The sequence below is a fragment of the Hippocampus comes genome, unplaced genomic scaffold (assembly GCF_001891065.2).
Source record: "Hippocampus comes isolate QL1 unplaced genomic scaffold, H_comes_QL1_v1.1 scaffold2, whole genome shotgun sequence".
Lineage (NCBI taxonomy): Eukaryota > Metazoa > Chordata > Actinopteri > Syngnathiformes > Syngnathidae > Hippocampus > Hippocampus comes.
The window spans coordinates 2847123-2872267 of NW_017805139.1; the positions used below are offsets into that span (position 1 = coordinate 2847123).

The 25145-nt window shown below is 42.1% G+C and overlaps 1 protein-coding gene across 1 annotated transcript; it reads left to right on the plus strand.

Moving 5' to 3' along the window:
- Positions 1-1115: 1115 nt before the first annotated feature.
- serinc4 (serine incorporator 4) lies at positions 1116-23052 on the plus strand. The gene is made up of 11 exons (XM_019867207.1): positions 1116-1615; positions 8818-8985; positions 9930-10108; positions 13072-13151; positions 13345-13438; positions 14282-14493; positions 15583-15678; positions 18033-18159; positions 18287-18399; positions 18707-18860; positions 21608-23052. The coding sequence occupies exons 1-11, from the start codon at positions 1496-1498 to the stop codon at positions 21813-21815; spliced, it is 1551 nt and encodes a 516-aa protein (XP_019722766.1). The 5' UTR covers positions 1116-1495; the 3' UTR covers positions 21816-23052.
- Positions 23053-25145: the final 2093 nt, after the last annotated feature.

Here is a 25145-nt window from a genome sequence, read left to right on the forward strand (position 1 = left end):
TGAAAATGAACTTGCATTTCTGATTAAAAACATTTGTTAACATTTATTGACCAGTGTAATGAACAAGTCATTACCGAGTAGGGTCCCATATAGTCATTGGCCTATTTCGCAAATACCCGGACTCATCCGTTCCTTCATTGTTCATTCCATGAAGACAGATCTCTGCTTCCGTGTTTGTTTGTGAGTGGTAATGCACATGATAACTCGTGGGATTATGGGTGCATCCTCTTCATCTGAGCGACATTGCACCGTACACTACTCTGACAGTGGCTGAGTCCAAATTCACAGGCTGGGTCCCCAGAAGGCCGCACATTTGGTCACATGAAGCCTGTTCCGGTGCGGTCCAACTACACGTGGTGTCCAAATTCATATTAAGCCTGTCCAAACTTGCCACGCTTTAATACGGAAGCTGTATAAGGAGGCGTCTTTCAAGGTATCGAAGTGTCTTTTTAGAATTTGGAAACCGCACCTGCCGTCGAGTTGCGGCAGAAGTGACATCATGCGGCCGAAAATGTGGCCTTCAGAGGACGCAGCCTGTCAATTTGGACACGGGGCGTATGTGTGTTCGGTGAGGCAGAATGTGCTCCATTAATTTCCGAATACAGCCTATGGTCGAAACCAATCACCTACTTCCAGTTGTGCTACTTGACACTCTGACGCAGTCTTTACCCAGTCTGAGCGCCTGTTGCGCGCAATGGCACTTGATTTTTGGTACACTCTGTATTTCCAAACTGCAAATTTGAACAGCGCACTGATTTTCCGAACAATCGGAGGGAACCAGTGCATGCTCTGAGTGTATTTCTGAATGCGTGCTCAGTCCTGTGTGGCGAACTCACAAAGGTTGGAGGCTGCCAGCCGTTACCATTTTAAAATGAGGTAGGGTCATTTCATTTCGAAAAAAAGTGAAGTATTTACAATCCCCTTGTTCCGTTTGGCTGCCAGAGGGAGGGAAGGTGGGGGGAAGGGAAGCGAGGGACAGATGGGATTGACACATGGTCCCGGTCAGCTTCCCGTTCTCACCCCCTCCCGCTCAGATTCTGTCTAATCTGACCGGGTAGAATCGGGTGAGAGAATGGGGGAGGGCTCTGGCCATTCGCCTCCACCTCTCTCTCTTTTCTGGCAGCACCCAACAGAGCCTCAGAGCCAAAGCACGCAGGATGTGGGGGGGAAAAAAAGGGGACTTCTTCCTCAGTGAGGCTGTCCTGAGGGAGCTGACGTGATCTGAAGTGGCACTCATGCTGAGGTTTTCACTTGCGGAGAATGCAGCCCAACGAGAGTTATTGCTAATCCATCACAAGGAGAGCGCAGGCACAACCTGCTGCAGGACTCAGCTGCACATTTGCTTTCTTTCTTTCTTTCTTTTTTAATTTATTTATTTTTGATTATGATTTCCTATGAAGAGCTTCGGCCTGTTGTAACTTCTGGCTTTTTTAAGGATGTGACAGTGCGAACTTTGGAGACACTCTGAAGAAAATCAGTTTCGGGGTGGAAATTCATGGCCAAATGCAGAGTCGTAGTGGGTGACCAAAAACAGTTCGGTGGCACAATGTCCGCCAACCAGGGCATGAACCGTCGCAGTGTCTACAATTACTTCCTCAACATGGTGGCCTATCAGGTGAGAGCTGGCGAGAAGCAGCAAATGCTGGGAGTGAATATAGCTGAAGTTTGATCAAGGGCAGAATGTGATGCAGTCACGGTTTTGGATGAACTTTCTAAACGACTTATATGGTTTGTCCAAGAACTGTAATAATTTCCATCAAAATACGAAACCGGTCATTTTTACTGTATATTTTTACAATAATGTAAAGCACTAAAAGTAGCGTTGGTGGTGACAATACTTAATTGGAATTATTACAAATGCTTGATGTCATAACTATTAAACATAGACAGATGAATTTTTCTATATTGAACTAGGCATGTAGATTCAAACCCAGATCCTCTTGTGAGGCAAACACGCTCACCTCATGTTCAACTGGAGCCCCCTTTGAGCAACTCATTTGTCCAGATTTGTTGCAGATTTTCATGATCAAACCATGATGGGCTCATTTGAGGTGGTTCAATAAACAAGGTCTTCCTGGGGCTTGTTACATTACAAGACTCAAAAGTCAAATTCATCTTTTTACAAGCCATTTTTTAGGGTTTCACTATTGATTTCATTGTTGTGGTGACTGTCATAAGCTCATTATTCTGATAAGGGAAATTTAAATATTTCAGCAGGTTGAAGCCAATTGTTAACAATTAGGGCCTGGTTTTGGTAGACAAGTGCCTGTGTGCTTGGCGTAAAAACAGGCACAATTTCAGGTTCGTGCCGTGGGAAGGGTGGTCAACCGTATTTTGGGACCGTGAGCCGCCTCACTGGGCGTTTCGGTGCACAGCCCCCGACGCATCTGGCAACTCGGTGACAGGAAGTAGACTGCACTTGGCGTAAAAACGGGCGCATGTTCATTTTTATGCGGTGAAAAATCATGTGTTTGTGAATTTGGTAGACTGCACTGCAGGTCTCTCGTCATTCCAGGATGTTTTGTGTTTGACACAAGTCAAGTTTACAAATGGGTGCTCAGTAGAATGCTTTAAGTGCCTGCTGTATTATTATATTTCATTAGGGTTGTCAAAAATAAAACCCCGTTTTTGTGGGTGCATAGGTTTTATATTAATATATTGGTGAAAAATTGAGAATTTCATGGCAAAATTCACAACAGTAAAACGGTCATGACATTAAAAAAAAAAAAGTTCAAATGATTTCCATCCATCCATCCATCCATTTTCTGATTTGCTTTATCCTCACAAGGGTCGCGGGGCATGCTGGAGCCGATCCCAGCTGTCTTCGGGCAGTAGTGCTGGCGACACCCTGAACCAGTTGCCAGCCAATCGCAGAGCACAACCATACACGCTCACACTCACACGTAGGGACAATTTGGAGTGTTCAATCAGCCTGCCATGCATGTTTTGGGAATGTGGGAAGAAACCGGAGTACCCGGAGAAAACCCAAGTATGCATGGGGAGAACATGCAAACTCCACAAAGGAAGCTGGGATCGCACCCGGTACCTCTGCACTGTGAGGTCGATGCGCTAACCACTGTACCGCCCTCATTTGAACCATTTTAAATCATGCAATGTTGTTGTTTTTAAATGTATTTATTGATTTAAGAATTGGAATTGAGAACCATGAGCAACCGGAATCGGAGTGTTTTTCTACTTCCGCAATGTCGAGCCTGATTACCTCACAGTAATAACGTTTGTTGGGCTTTGATATGATTTTCTGATGAAGGATGATTTCATCCGATTGGGAGAGCTTGCTGCTTCAGAGAAAACCAAAAAAGACCATTTTGTCTGAGTTACCAAACACTGCGTGTTCAAGTTGATATTATACCTTATACTGATATCGTACTTATACTGGTAGACAACTGCACACCAAGTTCAAATGATTTCCATCCATCCATCCATCCATTTTCTGATTTGCTTTATCCTCACAAGGGTCGCGGGGCATGCTGGAGCCGATCCCAGCTGTCTTCGGGCAGTAGTGCTGGCGACACCCTGAACCAGTTGCCAGCCAATCGCAGAGCACAACCATACACGCTCACACTCACACGTAGGGACAATTTGGAGTGTTCAATCAGCCTGCCATGCATGTTTTGGGAATGTGGGAAGAAACCGGAGTACCCGGAGAAAACCCAAGTATGCATGGGGAGAACATGCAAACTCCACAAAGGAAGCTGGGATCGCACCCGGTACCTCTGCACTGTGAGGTCGATGCGCTAACCACTGTACCGCCCTCATTTGAACCATTTTAAATCATGCAATGTTGTTGTTTTTAAATGTATTTATTGATTTAAGAATTGGAATTGAGAACCATGAGCAACCGGAATCGGAGTGTTTTTCTACTTCCGCAATGTCGAGCCTGATTACCTCACAGTAATAACGTTTGTTGGGCTTTGATATGATTTTCTGATGAAGGATGATTTCATCCGATTGGGAGAGCTTGCTGCTTCAGAGAAAACCAAAAAAGACCATTTTGTCTGAGTTACCAAACACTGCGTGTTCAAGTTGATATTATACCTTATACTGATATCGTACTTATACTGGTAGACAACTGCACACCACCATCCACACAACACCACCCCCAAATCATGTTCAACCACGAATTTAACATGCTAAAAATGTGCTAATATTGTCACGATTCGGTTTCTGGTCTGACCAGCAGGTGGCATGTGCGGTCTTCTGTGCACACCTGCTGCCAATCCAGTCATTATGGGACCATGTATTTAAAGACTCTGCTTCAGTTCACCTGTGTCGGAGTATTGTTTATTGCCTTGCTGTTTCCATGCTCTCTGACCACTTTGCTATAGACATCGTCGTGTACACGCTTTTGGATACTCCCGGTAACATTGTTCTTGTTCTTATGGCTTTGTTTTGTGAATTGGCTTTTTCTTGCGTGTAGTTGTTACATTGTTTTTCGTTTGTATTCTCGGTACTAGTTTTCCTCTCTTGCCTTTTTTTGCAAGCGCTTTTTGTTATTCGTTTTTGTTTTGTTCTTCCTGGTCCTTGTTTGGACCAGCGCTTTATGTTCTACTTTGTCGGAGCGAATTTTTGTATTAAACATTTTTGTAACGGAGACCTTGTTGGAGTCTACACTTTTGGGATCCAAACTTATTTCGGCTCGTCCGAAAACGTGACAGAATGACCCGACCACCTGGACCCCGCAGGTACAAAGACTGGTTCCTATTCCATCATGTGCCTGGCGGAGCACGTCTGCGGCCGACACCCTTTTCCCCTTCAGGCAGCGCTGGTGATGCGGCTGTCCTGTTTTCGTCTCGTCAAAGCCGCGTCTACGGTGGTCCGAGCCCCGTCCGCGTCCACGTTGAGCCGAGGCTCGTCACGTGTTTGTTCGAGCTGAGTCACATTCACGTCGACGACGAGCCATGCCACGTCCACGCCCACGTCAGGCCGAGCCCCTGTTCACGTCCGGCTGTCCCATGTCCCCCGTTACGTCGAGCTCCGTCCACGTACACATTTGTTTAATGACACCACATTTGCAAATAAGTTGCTAGCTGTGCAGTTAGCAAATGTAGCATTGTGATTGTGTGTGCCATGTCCAGTCTCTTGTAATAAGAAGGCACTGTCTTCCTATTGGTCACTGCCAAAGAACCGATCAAAGAACGACGTTGTCATGATTCGGTTTGGGACCAACAGGTGGCACTGTAGGGCTCTCCCTGCAGCTGCACACCTGTTGGTCATTAGGTAATTAGTGGCTTTAAAAGGACTCCCAGCCCAAACAATCATGGTCGGTTCATTGTTGCTTTGTGCTACTGTCATGTTTGTTTGTTGCTGTCAGGTTTGTTTCAGTCAGGTTTTGGTCATTATGTTTTATCTTCGGTCATGTGTTTTGTTTGATACTTTGGACTTTGTTTGTTTTGGATTTAGTTTTCTGAGTTTTAATACAATCTTTCAAGTACACCCTGCTCCTCCCTCCTGCCTGCTTTTTTTGGGTCCACCTCGCAAACGTGACAAATATGCTGTAACTGAATAACTGATTGCAATGGTGCTTGTCAGCTGGTCATCTTTCCCAACTCTTTGTCAAAGCTCTTCGAGACTTGAGCGAAGGAATATATCAAATAATGGTCTAACTAAACAATTCCTTTGAAGAAAATTAAACATCTAATTTAATAATTTTCACTTGGTATTGTCTAAAAAACATAATCTTCAGGCGACAGCTAGCAGAGTGAGGGAAGAGTCAAAGCTCTCAGACAGCAGAGCGATAAAGAATGTTAATTGATTTGTTCGCAAGCTATTTTCAACATTTTAAAATGGTTGAAAACGCTTGACAGACCGATAGTTTTGCACGTTTTCACAGCTAAAATATTACATATCAGTGAAAAACTAAATGGCTCCCTCTCACCATGTCACTTGTGTTATCTTATTCTCCAGTTAATCTTGGACATTTTTACCTCCTGGACTACACAACTTTGAAAGAAGTTCTTTCTGTCTTGATATGCTGCCTTGACAATTTTCCAAAATGTTTCTAATTGCATAGCTCCAAATCAATTGCTTGTTAGATTTTTGCTTGGCAAAATACAAAGGAACACCAACTGGTCATTTGAAAAACATTGCATCCCCAAAAATGTTTTTCATCTAAAATCATAGAATGATGGCCTACCTGTACCTACCCACATGTCGACCACGATCCAATAATTTTTACACCAGTACTCAATCTGAACTCTATTTTCATCCATCCCCCTTTGTGATAAGGTAATGGATAATCTTCTCTGCCTTATCCATTAGATTATGACTAACACGTGATGTGTGTATCTGGACACATTGCAATAACATCCCTTTGTTGATCATGCACTGTTGTCTGGGGGACACACTTGTCTGAGGTTGGTGTTGGTGCTACTTTGTGTTTAACTTTATATATCGCTAACTAAAATACATCGTCATGTAAACATTTTTGTGTATTGGCATAATACAATACTAGTAGAGTAATTTAAAAGTTTATATCTATGATTCATTTTGATCTGAATACTGTATTGGGAAAGTTTGAAACTGGATTGACGCCCAATTAATCCCAGAACTGACACGCAGACGCGGACAGCCATTCCCAATCGGATTCATATGAAGGGCAATTTGGAGTTTTCAGTAACTTTACCATATGGTACACCCTTTTGGATTGTCGGAGGAAATACAGTACTAGGAGAACAAGCACACAATCACATGGAGAAGATCCAAACTCCATCCATTTTCTGATCCACTTTATCGCTCACAAGGGTCGCGGGCGTGCTGGAGCCTATCCCAGCTATCTTCGGGCAGCAGGTGGGGTGCACCCTGAACTGGTTGCCAGCCAATCGCAGGATACACATCGACGAACAACCATCCGCAATCACACTCACACCTCGGGACAATTTAGAGGACAGGTGTCAAAGTCAAGGCCCGGGGGCACCACTGGCCCGCCACATCATTTTATGTGGCCCATGAAAGCAAATCAAGCATGTCAAGTTCCATGATGCTTGCTAAAGTCTGAACCAACATTTCAAATTGTCATATGTAATCCACAATAACAGTCATTATTCTTGACTTCTGGTTTTAAAAGTAGTTATCCATCCATTTGTTGTGCGCTGTGTATGTAATATGTGGTTAATGGTTTCCCAAAATTCATAATGGCCCTCCAAGTCAAAACGTAACGACAATGTGGCCTGTGACAAAAATGAGTTTGACACCCCTGATTCAGAGTGTTCCATTAACCTGCCACGCATGTTTTTGGAATGTGGGAGGAAACCGGAGTACCCGGAGAAAACCCACGCATGCACGGGGAGAACACGCAAACTCCAGACAAGGAAGGCCAGGACCTGTAATCAAACCCATGACACCAGTCAACCACTGTGCCGCCAACATTCAAACTCCAATTAGAAAAGGCTTAAAGGCAAGATTGTGGAAATTGTTCTGAACTTTAAGAATTGATATCCTCCATTTAATCTTCACAATGGCCAGGATATACTGTGCAGGAAACCGGATTCATGTAATGAATGCACAAAGCTGATTCATTGATTTACAAAGACTCCACACAAATGACATGCAGATGAAGAAAAATAATATATGGCAAGTGTCTTCTTGACCTATCTTGAATTTTCTTGGTAACACACACATATTAGCAGCTTGGCATTCAATCAAATTAATTTGTCCTCTCCCTGAGCTGTCACTTTATCATGTTGGAAGCGTGTGTCCTAATAATCCAAGGATCGGAGTTGTCTGGGGCTTTATTTCCCTGGCAGGGTAAATCACAGAAAACAGGTCAGTTGTTTGGGACCAGGCAAAGTATGGCTCAGATCCTCCTATGAAGCTGACCAAAAATTGTTCTGTTAAAGTCGGTTTATGCTCGACGCAGGAACAATTAATAAAGGCCACACACATATAGAAGCAGCCAAGTCACAATAAATAAAATTATCAATCAAACTCAACGGATCTGAGGTGAGTGCGAGGGAGGAAGTTGGCAGCCCCTCCCAGCTAGACGATGGCACACCGCGGCTGCATAAGTCGGCATGAGGAACCAATTACGAATCCATGGGGTAGCCCTGGGATTGACTCGGGGCCACTAGTTCCTACTCGGAGTGTCCATAACCAATGAGTCCTACAACAGCCCTTACGTAAAGCAATTACAGTGGGCACGGCCAGGCTTTTACTCACATGACTTGTGAATAATAATGTCAAAGGCAGCATTTTGATTGCATGCATCAGTCAGCCAATCACCAGTGTATTTCTTGTGACGCGGTTGCATGGTCAACATGGAGTCTGCAGCCAATTGGGTGCCTGTATACTGAATACGGGCCCCTGGCACAGAACAAAGAAATGGCGTAGTACAGCAGTGCTGAGTAGTGACGTGCATATACAAATATAATAAAATTTATAGATAACAAAATTTAATTTTAAGGAGAACAATTCATTTTCTAATACCGAGACAACACTTCTAATACTGTGGTCATTTAAATTTTTCATCAAAGTCATTTGGTGTGCCAGAATTAATTGGTGGGAGGCCAATGATGGCCCGCGGGCCACTTGTTGCCCATTTGCCCTACCGTGCTTCTGCCTCGATGCCATGGTGGAAAAGTTCCGAACCAAAATACACTTCCTGCATGTGATGTCATCACTCATTTGGGACATATATAAGAGTAACCTATACAGTAAGTGTACAGGAATCAGGCAGCAAACGAATGATTCCTCGGAATGTAATTATTGTTAACCCTCTCTTCAAAAAGAATTGGTTTCAGATGTCCATTTTGTTATTCTAGCATATTGATTGAGTATTTGTGTGTGCTCTCTCCTCGCCAGATCTGCTGCTGCTGTGGGCCTGCTCCCTGCTCGCTCTGCTGTGCCTTCTGTCCTCCAGTCAAATCGTCCACCAGCACTCGGGTCATGTACACCATCTTCCACGTCATGAGCTGCGCTGTTTCCTGCCTCATGCTGTCGCGCACCGTCTCTGAACTCGTCAGGGAAAATGTGAGTACCAGATGTGACCTTTCTATGTTATTCACCAATTTGGCCCTTAAGTTTGCACGCGAGTGATACTCCGTCAACTATCGTGGCCTTCACTATGATTGATTGTTTTACAAATTTGTAAATGATTCGCATTTCTTATCAACGGAAAATGATTTGCAGATCGCAGGAAGTGCAGCTTTGCATTTTTTATGTACATAATGCATTTGGGAATCAAGCATAAGTGAGTGATCTCTAATACAAGGCCAGTAATAAAAATTCTGCCGCTTCTTACAAAACAATAATTTTCAAACAGTGTAGTTACTGTAGATGAGTTATTTTTGTTGTTATTATTGACAATGTGTTTGTTTTTAATGACTACAAATTACAATTGCATAAAATTGCTCTATTTGTAATATTTTGATGATCTTATTAGCTACATAAATTTGATTCCTCCTTGTCAGCCAAATTTGATCTTTATATTATCTCTGCATGCCTCTTGTTCTCGTAAAATTGCACAGATCAACCAAACCCCCTTTTTTTTTCATAAGTATAACCTCCTCACTAGCTACTGATCTCATAAAGCAGCTAGAGAGACAGAGTAAGAGTCCATAGCTTTCAACACTATCACCATAATAAGTCTGACACTTTTATAAGTCACTCGACAAGGCTTGTAAATGAGATACAAGGACATTTTGAATGACGTATTGTTGGACTAGGCCTGAAAAGAAAGCCTTTTGCGGAATCGCTACTTGTTTTGTTCCCACACCGACATCAGCCTCAAGAGGAAGGAGGGCAAGAAACAGAAGGTGGAACAGAATACTAATTGCAGTTAAGCCTTTGACCAACAACGTTGCAAGGTTTTTATGTTTTATTCAGTGCGGCCTGTATTTGTATTGGCCTCCGCCGCATGCAAGACTGGAAATGTGCTTATGTGGAGAGGGATGTACTGTTTTTCTTTGTTTCAGGTGCCTTTCTTCAACGTGGTATGTGATCAGGCACATGGTGGGGGTCATTGTGAGATGCTTGTAGGCTACTCAGCAGTCTACAGAGTCTGCTTTGGCACGTCCTGTTTCTACCTAATGATGGCCATCTTCCTTGTTGACGTCAAGTCTAGTCAGGACTTCAGAGCACTCATACACAATGGGTCAGTGCTGCTGTTCATTTCATCTTTTGTTCTTCAAATATGACTACTTAAAATCTTAAAAGAAATAGAAATACGAGTGATGGGAAAATGAAGTTTTAATTCTGCTTCATGAACCAGTTGTAACATTTTTTTGACTCCTTGAGATCGCACCGTTGGTTTTAAATAAAGGGGTTTATGAAATGGCAAGTCAGTGTACGTTCAGCACAATGTTGAACAGAGAGTGCCATTTTGAGTAGTCAAAAAAAAAATGCAACAACTAGTTCATGAAGCAAATTTGAAGCCTCATTTGCTCCATTATGAGGACATACTGTAAATATTCAAGTTGTTACCATAATGGGACTCTTTCTAAACTTTTGAGTGACCATGTCAAAGTGTTCAATCTTTCAGAGCATTATGTACAATTTGTTGTCTCTATCAAGGAACTAAACAGCAAAAGTCAAAGCAACTGCTTGATTCTTGAGTCAAGCAAACCGTTTCCTGGTTCAGTTAAAACTGGTCAGCAGTCCTCTTCATCATGCTAGCCCCATTTTGACATTTCGAGACCCAACAATTGATCAACACAACTTTGCCATTTCGAGGCTTGACACACAGAGAAGTGGCCACAGTGCCACAGAATGTCAGTAGCAGGTTGCGAGAGTGAGACAGAGAAATTAGAAGAGTCAAAGAAAAGCATTGAAGTGAACATCCTTAGAAATGTATCTGTCGCTTCATGGCGTAAACATCGCTGCAAAACAGAGGGCTTGACGTGCAAATCGTAATTAACAAAACAAAACACTTTCAATAATGGATTGTGTACAGTTCATTTTTCTGAAACATTTATTTTGTGCATGCAATACTTTGTTTTCTTTTTCTACCTCCTCCCTTCAATTTTGCTGCTGTAGATTGCAAATTTCTTATCTTATCTTATTTAGTAAAGTAAAATGTCATTAGATATGGGCAATGATTTTTCTGGTAATCTAGAAAATTTGGAGTGGAGGAAGTTTGTTGTCTTGCTGCTGTCAACCCGTCTTGAATTTTAACAACAGTTTATGTTAGAATGTGGTCTTGTTCTCTGTGCCTTTTCTCTGAATCCACCCTCTTGACCGAGACTCATTCGCTGTAAAACACAGGTCTCAAACTCAAGGCCGGGGGGCCAGATCCGGCCCGCCACATCATTTTAGGTAGCATGTGTGTCAACTTACATTATCCTTGCTAAAATCTGTAATGAAATGTCAAATTGTCATGTATAGTAAATAATGTTGAGATTTAGCAATATTCTTATTACCCTGTATACAGTCACTTCAACAATTGAACAAACAACAAACTGATTTCAAAACTAGCAATCGATCAATCTGTTGTGTACAAGTAATGATACAATCTTATGATTAAACATTTTTTTTCGGTTTCACGGTCGTAACGGCCCTCCGAAGGAAGACATAACTCCAAAGTGGCCCGCAACTAAAATGAGTTTGACACCCCTGTCGTAAAAGGTTTTCTTTACTACAGTCTATAAGAGGAAAGTGTTTGTACGTCCTGCTCACCTGACCTCCAGCTGGTCTATTTTAAACTCTCTGTTGTCACAGACTCTCTGCACCCGCCTGGTCGATTAGAGCTGTGACGTGCTTCGGATTAGGTTTTGACATGCTGGGTTGCGGACCATCTCTGAGGTTAATCTGCTCAGTGTAGTCTTATCTGGGCCATGATGAAAGATTTCAGGTTCTTTGGCAAAGGTTATGGAGCACATGGTGGTCTACTGGGGGGAATGACCTAGTGCCCTGATGGTAACTTTTCAACAAGACAAAAAAAGCGTCATGCTGAGGTTGCAGTTAAAGGCTGTCGTGTTTTCATTTGCAAACCTTTTCATGAGAATGAAGGTTCAATAAAATACAATATACGTCTTCATTCATAATCTGTAATTATGTGATACTGTACCAGAAATGCTGCATTAATGTCAAATAATTCATTCATAGAATGTGGTTGCTTAGCAACTCCTCATATCCATATCTGATAAATGTTTTGTGTTGAAAACAAGTAGTTGATTCAGTTGCAAATTTGCTCTGCATCAAGAAAAAAAAGACAATCTACAAATATGTATTTAGGGGTTGGTTTCCTAATATTAGTGTCCTTACTTATTTAAGTTTTTTTTTGTTTATTTCGAATAAAGTTTATAATGAGGCCATAATAAAATATTTATTTGTGTGGGACAAATAAAGGATATCTTATCTTATAAACCGTTTATAAATCTTTAGTAAACTTTAGTATTTTATTTCTACATACTGACGTTCGTATAAATGTAGAGTCAGTATTAGGCCATGATTGTCTAGTTTATTGATAATCTGTTCTGTATAATTGATCATAAAGCATTCTTGAGTTCTTAAACATTTATAGCTGGCAACATTCAGTCTTAAAAATGTCTATCAATAGACAACAACAAATTCGTAAAACTGCATTAATATTATAATTACCACTCACTAACGCAAAAGTAGTAGGGAGGTGTCCGTGTTTTGAGATCATGACGAATTATTAACTCTTATACAGTGTTAAAATAATAACTTCAGTAACAGAGACAACACTATTTTATGATGTACTCATAGGTCTGGTGTGGCACTTTCTTTGTAACGTTAACAATTTAACAACGTAAAATTTAATAATGTGTAATAATGTAAAATGTAAATAAATCTGCATATTCCGGACATGAAGCATCATTCAGCAAGACATTTACAACAAAATCATTCAGCCCGTATCCGACCGAGCGGCGAACGTTTACAAGTGTTAGGAAATATATGTTGATTTTTCGTCAACGTTTGCCAACAGTTTTGACGTTAGCAAACAGTTTTGGTTGTTGCAACAAAATGTTGGCAATGTTCAAAATTTCGTTGCGACAGCAAAAACCTTGTGTAAGTCACATATTGTACTGTGGATTAAACATTTTTGTTCTTAATTTTACTCTGTAACCTAACCATTTTCTTTACTCTATCACCCAGTTTCTGGTTTCTGAAACTTATTACCTTGCTTGGGATGTGCGCTGCTGCCTTCTTCATCCCAACGGAGTCATTCCTCCATGGTGAGAACGAAACGTACTGTACCTCTTTTTGAAAACCGCTAGAGGGCAGCATAGGATAGCCGTAGTCGTAAATTACTGCATCATGTATTGAGCTACAATGTACGGATATGTGATGTGGCACCAGCTTCCATGACCTTATCGAAAAAGTCACATGGACGATTTGGAGTTTTCTCTTTTTCCCCTGATACTCAAGCTTGGCATTACGTTGGTGTGGTGGGAGGATTTGCCTTCATCCTCATCCAACTTATTCTCATCACAGCTTTTGCACACACCTGGAACAAAAACTGGTGAGTGTGGTGTACATGGTGAATGTTTGGGCTGTGAATGAACAAACGTACTACTCCAGAATACAAGGATATCTTTATTAACGTTATATAGAGCCGGGTTTCTGCGTAGCAACTCGGTACTCTACTGTATGTGTTCTAGCTAATAGCAAATTAACATTAGCAAATTAACATGAACACTCACATTCACACACGTGTGCATTTTCGACTCTTCAAGGCTCCTGATTGTCAAATGAATAGACTTCAATTCTCAATGTGTCTTCTTTATTCAAACTTCAATCATCCGACCTACCAAACATCAAACAAGAGTCAGTGGCAAGAGCAAAATATATTTTTTTGACATTGGCAGATCAAACCTGGCATGTTTCACAGTTGTCCAACTCACGTACTCAGCTCTTGCTCATCCCACAAGTGCAGGTTGCTCACAAATGTGGCACCATTTAAAAAGTTAATAAACAGGCTTTGTTACATCTGCATTGTCATGGCGTTGTCGCTACAACAGCTAAGAGGAATTATTCATTCAGGCCTTTTTCACAAGGCAAATCCTCAAACAGGAACAATTTCCCCATTCAAATGACTTTGTAAGTCATTAAAAAGGCACCGTACACCACTTCGGACAGTAATGTTAGAGATAATGCATGCTCAAAAGTAATCTGTCAATCTGGCGTATCCATAGCAATGATAGGGACTATTTTCACTAGAAGTGAGTGTTCTACGAAAAAGATTTTAGGGGTGAAATAATAACACGTACACAACCTCCATTAAAAAAAAAAAATCGTGCTGTTCCTTTTGTGAAGTCCATGTGAAGCCATCTTTTACCTCAACTGTACTCTGTCCTGCTTTTAGGCTTACTGGAGCAGCAGAAAATAAACGGTGGTATTTGGCGGTGATGTGCGCCACTCTTTTCTTTTACACTATCGCCACAATGGCCTTCACCTTCATGTATAAATACTACACACACCCCATCGCCTGCCAATTCAACAAGGCCCTGCTGTGGATCAACTTGGGACTCTGCTGCCTCATGTCCTTCATTGCTGTCACACCATGCGTAAAACAGAGTGAGTCCATCAAGTGCACTTGTACGTCTGTCATCAACCATAGTTGCTAAATAACACTTTGGCCATCTCCAGCTATGCAAGCAAGACCCCCCCCCCCCCACACACACACACACACACACACACAGTGGAGCTACTGCTGCAGCAGATAATAATAATTAGAAGTAGGCTCATGTTATCTGTTTCTCCCTTGAAAAACACAGCGGCCCTGTTGTGCCCGAACATGTTAGATTTAAACATCAGCTGCCAAGAAACATTCTTTTTCAATAGGCTGCCTTTTGCCATTTTGGGGCATCTCTTTTTAATAATTAATCTAATCACAAAGTCTGTTTAACAATCAGGCATCAAACATTTGCTTTGCTTTTATGCGGTTTAATTGCTTTTCAGCTAGTTTTTTATATATATATATATATTATTTTTATTTTATTTTTTTTATTTTTGCTGTTGTGGCCGGTTGGTCCAGTGGTTAGCGTGTTGACCTCAGAGTGCAGAGGTCGTGGGTTCGATCCCGACTCCGGCCTTCCTGTGTGGAGTTTGCATGTTGTCCCCATGCCTGCGAGGGTTTTCTCCGGGTATTCTGGTTTCCTTCCACATTCCAAAAACATGCGTGGCAGATTAATGGAACACTCCAGATTGTCCCGAGGTGTGAGTGTGAGTGGAGATGGTTGTTCATCTGTGTGTGCCCTGTTATTGGCTGGCAACCGGTTCAGGGTGTTCCCCGCCTACTGCCCGGAGACAGCTGGGATAGGCTCCAGCACCCGCTGCGGATTGGAAAATGGATGGATGGATGGACGTTGTTGTTGTGAAAACCTGATGCACGAGAGATAAAAGAAATACAAATTCAGAATCAGCACAAAAATAATCTAGAAAAGTTTAGTCAATATCTAATTTAAAAATTTATGAAAAATGTTTGACCAGTGTAATTTAAGTTTTCAACCTTTTTCAATAATTTTCATCAATTTATTCGGTAGCAGGGGTATTTTTTGTGCTTATTTTTATGAGGTTAAGACACACACATTTTAGATTTACTGTAAATGATTTTTCTTGTTTATATGTGCTGTAATTCTGACCGTATGCTCAATGTCATTGCAGAGCAACCCCGATCGGGGCTCCTTCAGGCCTCCATCATAAGCTGTTATGTCATGTATCTCACTTTTTCTGCATTGTCTAGTCGCCCTCCTGAAAAAGGTGAGCTCAGTTGAACTGAAGCAAAGAAGAATAATCATTTTCATTCCTCCCAAAAAATCACAACTACATGTACAGTCACAATTTTTGTCTTCTGCTTTAAACCCATTACATTCAGTTTTGAATGCACCATACACGCACACACACACACACACACACACACACACACACACACACACACACACACACACACACACACACACACACACACACACACTGGGCAGCAATTAATAGTTCTGATGCCTTGCTCAAGGACACCACAGCCTTGAAGTGATTTATTGCAATATTCAGAGTTGGGTGGGTGGCAGCACCTGTGGATAACACACACATGCAATAGTGATGGGGGTACTATTAAGATATTTCTAAAACGATAATGATTATCATTCCTTCAATGAATTGATTCCTACAATACACGCTGGTGTCAGATTTCTGAATGAAATCCATGTGCACCACACACATCCGCGGAGCGCTGAATCTGTCATCTTGTGTCGTCATTAAAGACACCAAAATCGCATTAGACCACTTGCGCTGCAAAATAAACCAGCTTTTTGAGAAGTCTTAAAACCTAGTCTAATTTTTGTGTCCAGATTTGCAGATGCTATGGGGGACGAGGCAGAAAAACCCACTGAGGTGGAGCATGCCTACCAAATTCACAAACACACTGAATTAGTCCATTGCCCCGGCACGAAAATGACGAAGTGCCCTTTTTTACGCTGAACGCAGACTATTTTCTGATACCAAATTATCGGATGACTCAGAGGGGAGGCAACTCGCGCTGAAACGCCCAAATGTGCGTGAAACACGGCCCCAAAGACACTCAACTAGACTTGCACTGGCACGAAAACGAACTTACACCCGTTTTTACGCTGGACGCACGCACTGCCCAAATAGGGCCCATAATGTGCAAAGATTCAAGTCAAGTCAAGTCACATTTATTGATACCTGTACAGCCTTTAATCACAAACTCAAAGGGCTTCAAAATATACTGCAGTTGGTTCCCTCTTTGCCGCTACAGTCGACATTGTCCAAGATATTGGACTGTGTCTGTTTGTCCTTCTCCAAACTGTTCCCTGAAAGTTGGAAGCACAGAGTGGCCCAAAAAATCAGCGGAGAATTAAGATTTAGATGTTTTTGTTCATGAAGTGTCAACACGAGCCAACTTTTACATTCTACTTGGCAGTCATTCTCCTTGTGATTCTCTCCCAGTATGTCGTCAGGGGAAGAACACACTCGGCATCCATTCAGCTGGTGACTCTTGGTCACTCCATGTATTTGAGATTTTAGCAGAACCTCTTGTCAGAGGCCCTTTTTCCAAAGTGGCATGCACATAGGTGTTCACACGTACGCGCGCACACACACACACACACACACACACACATGCACATTCACATGCACATTCACATGCACACACGTGCACAAATAATCTGAGATGAGATGTGCTCTGACATGCACGCTGGGCTGGTGGCCTGTGGCGAGAATAGACTGACGGATATTTGTTTCGCATTCCACTTGAATCCATTGACAACATAATAACACAGGCACAAAACTCATTACATGCTGTATAAAATCTGCAATTAGTCGGCCTCATGCAGGTGAGGAAAGCTCCGCTTCAGCACAGGATTGTGGTGGAGAAAAAAAATACCTCTTACTTTTGATTACAACATTTAGCCTCACTCTCAGGGTCCAAAAACTTCCATGATCTTTTTGAGAGCCACATTATGTGTGTGTGTGTGTGTGTGTGTGTGTGTGTGTGTGTGTGTGTGTGTGTGTGTGTGTGTGTACTTCTCTGGCTGTACTGTATATGAGTTAACCAAATTGGTCCATTAGTGTTATTGATCTTTGTTCACCTGTTCCCAGAAGGGTCGCTTTGTCTCTTATTATAACACACACTATATATATATATATATATATATATATATATATATATAGTTTTACAAAGATCCCCCAATAGAAAGAAGTAACCACAATGTGCAAACATATTTTCGAAGCCATTTGGATACCTGACACGCACGCATGCACAACTAAGACACACACAAAGCGCCCCTGCCACAAAAACAAACACTGTGCTAAGAAGAATGCATATGAGGTGCAACGGAAAAGACAATTCAGAAAGTAAGACATTCTCTCCCTGTCCTGACAACTGGATGTCAAAGTTTGTGATAGGGGGTGGGAGGGGGTGCGTAGAGGTCAAATTTTGTCACAGTCAAAGAGTGTCAAGTTGTACGACATGAGCATTTAACAACTACCGTGAAACATCCAATTCTTCACAAGTGACTCTAAAAAGTGACCAAAAGACATGTCTGCCTTTAAGAGACAGCACACTAAATGCATACGGTCTGTGTTCCTCTCCGTGTCAGTTGTGTACCAGGGCATGAACATGACAGTATGTTACCCCAGCGTGAGGCAAGACGGGATCCAGAATGAGGGCAATGCCGTGGCCATCATCGGAGCTGCAATCATGTACTGCTGTGTTCTGTTTGCATGGTAAGGACGCAAATCATGCAACACAACCTTAGCACAAAATCACGCGACGTTGCACAGTTAGGTACAGTGTAGCATTTCTTTCGGAAGCCATGTTGTGGGAAATGAATTGCCTTCTATGTTTCCTCAGCAACGAAGCATCCTACCTTGCAGAGGTATTCGGGCCATTCTGGATGATCAAAGTATACCGTTATGAGTTCCAGAAAGCCACCTGCTGTTTCTGCTGCCCCGAAGAGGAGGAAGGTTAGTACTGGGGCAGGAATCGTGCATTGCTTTCACCAAGGCCACTTTACTCATCGTGAGGACAGAAATCATGTTACTCGACATACTCGACATACTCGTTACTTCACCTTGCCACAAAGTTCTGCTTTGTGGCAAGGTGATTTTGCGCTCGTGGCAGAAGATGGAAGCCATCATGCTCTTTATGGCGAACAGATTGTCGAAAGTGTCAGTTTGCAAAATATTGATCAAGCTTTTCTATTTTGCCAATGTCTGCTTTTGTGACTTGATTCATCATGTCCTCTTTTGCTTCTTTTCAATCATTTTTCAGTGGAGGAAGAGTTTGTGATTGATGATGACACCAAGGGCTGCCAGAAGGTTATTCATAACGAGACGCAGAGAGTGGCCTACAGCTACTTTTTCTTCCATTTTGTCTTCTTCTTGGCCTCGCTTTACGTCATGATGACCCTCACCAACTGGTTCAGGTTAGTCAATGACAACTTTGCTTTGCTGGTCAACATTCCCATACTGTAAAGCAGCGGTGGCCAACACTTTTTTTGCCCAAAGATCGACTTTTGAAGCGACCAACCTCCCACGATCCGATCGCGCGCATGCAAGCACACACACACACATACACGCACACACACACACACACACACGCACGCACGCACGCACGCGGGTGCCCAACCATGCACTCGCGCACATATGCACGCACGCCATGATGGGCAACCGCCGGAACGGCCCGTACATGAATGAAAGCTAAAGACACAAACACACAAATCTTTTTTTTTTCCCCCATTTCCTCCTCCCACACCTTGCGGTCGACTTGAAACCAGTCCGCTGGCTCCCGGTCGATTGCGGTGGACTTATTGGGCACCCCTGCCTTTAAAACATAGGTATTTCGCGGACTATCTTAGCGCTTAGCGCCCTTGTTTGTACATTTCAAGTCCTTCTCAGCAAGCAAGAAGCATCTTATGACAGAAGGGCTTTCAATGTTTGCCTCTTCTTACAGCCACCGATATAAAGGTAGAAGTCAACATGTTTTCCGAATGATGTTGTGGTTATATTAGAATATCGTCTCGATAAGTTTAAGCAGTGGCCAGTGGTAAGTTTTGGACCGGGGCCTTCAGTGTTTTTTTTTTGTGATCCAATCCACTGCTTAATAACGCCGTAAAATCACAATTTGTACCCCGCGCAAAAAAAAACCATTTATAACTATGGCTACATTCATACTGCAAAGCGTGTTATTAAATGTTCCTACAAACTCCTTTTCAGATTCACTGATGATTATCTGTATAGTCTCTCCTCCAAGCACTCGAACCCACACATATCGTTACAAAAAAGGCCTAAATGTCGCATTTTAGAGCATTTCGCGTATTCCGGGATAGAACCTAAAGAAAAGAGATAAAAAATACAGATACAGTGAAACTCCTCTACAACGAAATCATGTTTGCAGCAAGAAAATTTTCACAACAGGGGGTTTTTCACTGTAGCAAATTTGATATCAGATGTAAGCACACACACACCCACACACCCACACACACAAACGTATGTGTACACGCACACACAAACGTATGTGTACTCTATTTTTATTCCAATAGTGCATAAGTATGAGCACACACTGATCTGACACTTGATATTGTCAGTGTAGAAAGAAAAAAAAGGGAAAGAAATTGCGAAATTTACGATCAGCATTCACTTTCACTTCCCTCAATTTCTTGGATAATGTCTTTTATTTTGCTTGCTCCGTCTTTCATTTTGACCACTTTTACCCTGTCTTCCAGCATCAGAGCTCTTCTTGTCTAAGCTGCTTGACATCCAAATGTCCGTTTTGCAGCCATTTTAGCAATGCAACGTCCATCCTTGTTCGAATCTAACAATAACAAATACTTCCTGGCATGCAATGAACTTTTAAGCCAGCCACGGGACGCTTCGTAGTCCTCGATGGCCATAGTTAGCTCTCGAAGGCTAAAAACCTTACGCTAACTGGAGCGCTTCTCTCTCATTAGCGCTCCAGTTAGCGTAAGGTTTTTAGCCTTCGAGAGCTAACTATGGCCATCGAGGACTACGAAGCGTCCCGTGGGTGTTTTTAGCATGATAAAAAGTAAAGTAAATGTCCGTCGAGCCATAAGCAATTTACTCTGAGCAGCTAATCGGATGCTACGGATCTAGCTTCAGTATCTACACACATAGACAGTGAGGTCTATGTGGCCTCTTGGCCAATCGGAGGCCAGGATGATGCTCGGTAAGCCAATGGCAGAGCAGCTATGAGTATGTTGAGTCCAGGAAACTCGCAGCTGTGACCGAAATAAACATCGTTCACTATGTAAATCAGTGTGGTGGTTGCTGTTGCCTTTTTTCGAACGAAGCAGTAGAGGTCGCTGTTGGATAAGACTTCGTTGTAGTGAATGTCTTCGCGAGGCTGGAGCAGATAAAATTATTTCGTATAACGCAACAGGGGGCTTTTCGTCGTATGGGGGGCAGGAGAATGGGAATTATGTTAATGCATGAAGATTTTTTCACATAAGGGGGTATTTTCGCCCATGTAGGTTTCGTTCTAGAGGAGTTTCACTGTACCTATATCTTCCAATACATCACCTCAAGAATTCTGTCTACAGTACAATATCGTACTTGACAATCATTTTTTTATCAATATGAAAACTTTAAGTAGCATCGTACTCACCAGAGACACTAATGCAGAAGCTCTGACCTGTCTATGTAGGCTAACTTGTTCACTCATCCATAACTACTCCAAAGTGAAGAGAAGGCACTCTGGAAAGCATTGTTGGTTGAAATAGCCTCATAATATCTTTTCTTGAAAAATCCACCTTGAAAGTGAATTTTCAATCGTGGTCCAATATCGCCCTCTATCGTAAGTTAAGCTTGGACCGCACATTGAGTTGAACCAATCAGAAGCGATAGTAGCTGAACCAGAGAGAGGACGGAGAAAAAAAAACGAACCCACGGAGGACTGTAAGACACATGCAATGAAATGAAGGCTCAGGACTGTTTGAAATATGTAAATTATGAAAGTCGTAATATCGAAAGTCGTAAATGTATGTTTGTGTTTCTGAAAGTATTTGTGGCTGCCTTGAAGGCCCTGATGGAATGCCACTGGTATATGCATATATTCATCAGCAAGGGTAAACCGTATTATCCGTATTGTGTCCCACTGTTTTGCCATATGAAAAGCAGAATGTGATTTCTGAGCTGAGTGCGTTGCCTCCTGCAGCTATGAGTCGGCAGTGCTGGAGACCACCTTCACCCACGGGAGCTGGTCTACTTTCTGGGTGAAGATGTCATCGTGCTGGGCCTGTGTGATCCTCTACCTCTGGCTGCTGCTGGCCCCCTTGTGCAGCTGCCAAAATGATTCCAGACCTCGCCGATCCCGCATCAAACGACGATCACCGTCCTCCCGTCATGTCACGGTCAGCGTCTGACATACAGCCCGGAGGATGGGAGGTCACGTGACTCCATTTCCCTTCAGGGATGCACCGTTGAGGTGTCACGGACGGCGGTCGCTTGGTTCACTGAGTCAAAGATTCACATCGCTGTGAGACGGTCTATTCAATGGGCCCATATGACTTCGTGATATCGCTTGATATCACGAAGTTCATCAAGACTTGACTGTATAAATTGCCAAAGTGAACCGAAGAGCTGAACTGTCAAACTGTATGATGATAAAAAATACAGTGACTATGGTGCATGTGTTTTATCACTTAAAGAGAATTTCTACATCATTGTAGAAAACGCAACACAAGACGTGGCCACTGTGACATTACCTGTCCTCTTTTATCCTTTTTAAAAAGACAGTTTTATTGCATTTTTGCTTTGATCCAGAAGTTAGGATTGTAGGTCTGGTCCTGGCTGATGTTGGTGAGAACATGGGATCACACTTTTTTTTCTTTTTTTTTTTAAAGAACTGCACATAATATTTTACATAAAATATTTTATACACTTCACATGTTCTCAAACGGTCAATGCTTTGACACGATGGGCCCTATTTTCGTCGACAGGGGCATGTGCGTTCGGCATGAAAAATGGCGCATCTCGATTTTCGAGATGGCGCAAGACCTGTTTACAGTGTTTGGCAATTTGGCAGACAGCGTTGTCCCTGACTGTGCATTGTGGTGGACCGAGGGCATTTGCTATTACACACCCGCTGACACTTTGGTGACAAAAAGTAGACTAGAATTTAGACCAGCTAAAAGCAGGTCTAAGTTGTGGTGCAGGTGGCGGAGTGTTATTTGGGTGGATTTGATCGTAGCGTGGGCAGAAATCTGGGCACGTGTGCCGGATTTCATCGTATTTCATTTCGAAATATGACAACAACATGCATTGAACTATCTGAATCCTTGTCGAAATCAATGAATTGAACAAATTATGACGATTATCATATTTAATAATTTTTGAAGGCACCCCTCTGACTGCAGCACATCTATGGGCCCTGGGGGGTTGACACACATGGACTTACCATTGGGGGAAGAAGGCAGTGCCCCTCCATAGCGGTCACCTTTACATCAACCACAAGTGGAGATCTTGCAGTTCCTTTGAAATGTACTTTGCACACACAGATCTCCTGCATCGACCATACAGGCCATTTTGAATGTGCCCCTTCTCTCTGCACTGAATTTAAAGGGAATGAGCAGAGACGCTTCAGTTGGATGGCAAATAATGGGTGGGACAATCGCATATATATATATATATATATATATATATATACACACACACACACACACACACACACACACACACACACACACTGTATGCTGGTAACACTCATGTTTCACTGAGTGAGTATCTGCATGTTCACAGTGTGTCACATTTACATTCAGAGTTAAGTGATGACAGAGGCTCTCTAAAGGGGTCGTCAAGTCAAACGTTTTCTTTAGAATTTATATCCAAACATGGTATTAATAATTCCGTTTGTGGAATATAAATTAAGCAGCAACATCCACCCGTTTTTAGCCATTTCAGGGGGCGGCCATTTTGACACTTGATGTCGACTGAAAAAGACATCATAGTTGCTCAAGGGTCAGTTATCGAGCAATCACGTATTTTCTGAGTTTGGTCATGTGACATTTTGCGAGCTGACTTGTGATTGGTGGTTACCTGAGCTCTACAATTTGTTTTGCGTTACAAATAGGATTCTCAACCTCAATGCATCGTTTCAAGTATTATTAAATGACAAGGCAGCTAAGAAGGAAGCATGCGGGGAAATATGAATAAATATGCAATGAAGAAGACTGTTACTAGTGCATGTAAATTTTGTATAGATTGCTCTCATGTCCTGTGAATGACTGCTGATCAGTTCACCCTTCCCGACTTCCCTGTGACTCAGAACAGCATAACTGAAATAAGAAAATAGATGGATATTCCTCATACAGATTCCAATGTGTTTTTGTTTACATTCAATTTGTGTATTTGCTACCCGGATGACATACACGCAGCCTCTTGCCTTGAGAAAGAAGTAGTCTCTGATTATGACAAAAACAATGAAACTTTGTTGTTCCATTTGTGACACTTTTGGAACAAATCTGCTCAATTTCTGTGTGTTTGGGCAATGCGGGACTGCAGTACTTCTTTCTGTAAGCTCATAAATGGTCAAGTTTGAATGCAGCAGTGTGCTTCATTTTCCGAGTGAATCCTTATGAGAGCAAAATTGCTTTCAAATATAGGAAGTGTATTTCCGACCCTGAACGGATATTTCCTGGTGAGGTTGATTGGTGTTACATATGTCACACTGCTACTGAAGGAAGCCCCAGTCTGCCTGTGATGACTTGCTTACAGTTGATGAACAGCAGTGGTTTGGTTTCAGTATTCGTACGTAGTCCGGTAACAAGAATCCACTGGTTTCAATTCGATGCTATTTTTCTTCTCCTTTCTTTTTTTAATACAATATTTTCTTTCAAATCACGCTCGTGTTCTGTCTTCTTTGTTTGTGTCTGTGATGATCAGCAGTCGTCAAAGGCTGTTTTTCAATAAAATTATCAATCTGAATTCTGAGACAAGCACTCAATGTTTGAATGGCAGAAAGCTAACAACTTTTTCCCCGCAAGTAATTTATATTATATCTAACAAAAAGATCATCAAACAATGTTTCCAAAAAAAAAAAAAGAAAACCTAAGTTCAATGCAGTACAGCCTTAAGACCTTCAGCCTAAATTACAGCTTGGAATAATTTTACACGGCGAGTTGGTTAGAATTAGGACATAGCGCCAAGACTTTACCAAATTAATTCTTTTCAAATAATCAGCTAAATTAACCCTGCACCAATATTGATAACCTTGAACCTGATAAGCTGTCCACTGCAGTAACCGCTATTCCAGAAAGGGTTAACTTCATTTCAAACCTCAACTCAGGAAGTGTAAACCACAGTCAATGGGCGCAGTGAAATCCATTGACTAACCGATTCTGGATCATAGTGTAAATTCACGTCTATAGTCAATAGTTCACATTTTATTCCATGAGGTGGAGCTTGTAGTGTTAAAACTGCTAGCAAGATTTGAACGTAGCCTCGCTTAGAAATGCTGTTGTTATTTTTAAATTACAATGTTTGAGGGAAACACTGAGATGTTTCAGTTCAGCATTTTTGCTCCATTCTCTGACAAAAGCCTCACGATCAATGTGGGAACTCACCTCTCCGCTTCCTGGAGAAGAGCAATCACGTAGCACAGAGTTCATGGTACTTTAGAGCTTTTGATAAGGAATAATCAGGAAAATGATGTGGTCATCAAAAAAAAAAGTCTACAGAGGACTTCATCAGTATAG

Coding starts and splice junctions, on each gene's coding strand:
- serinc4 (XM_019867207.1), top strand. CDS start 1,496: ATGGCCAAATGCAGAGTCGTAGTGGGTGACCAAAAACAGTTCGGTGGC. Junction 13,152..13,344: donor AACGGAGTCATTCCTCCATG/GTGAGAACGAAA, acceptor CTGATACTCAAG/CTTGGCATTACGTTGGTGTG. Junction 18,400..18,706: donor CTGCCCCGAAGAGGAGGAAG/GTTAGTACTGGG, acceptor ATCATTTTTCAG/TGGAGGAAGAGTTTGTGATT.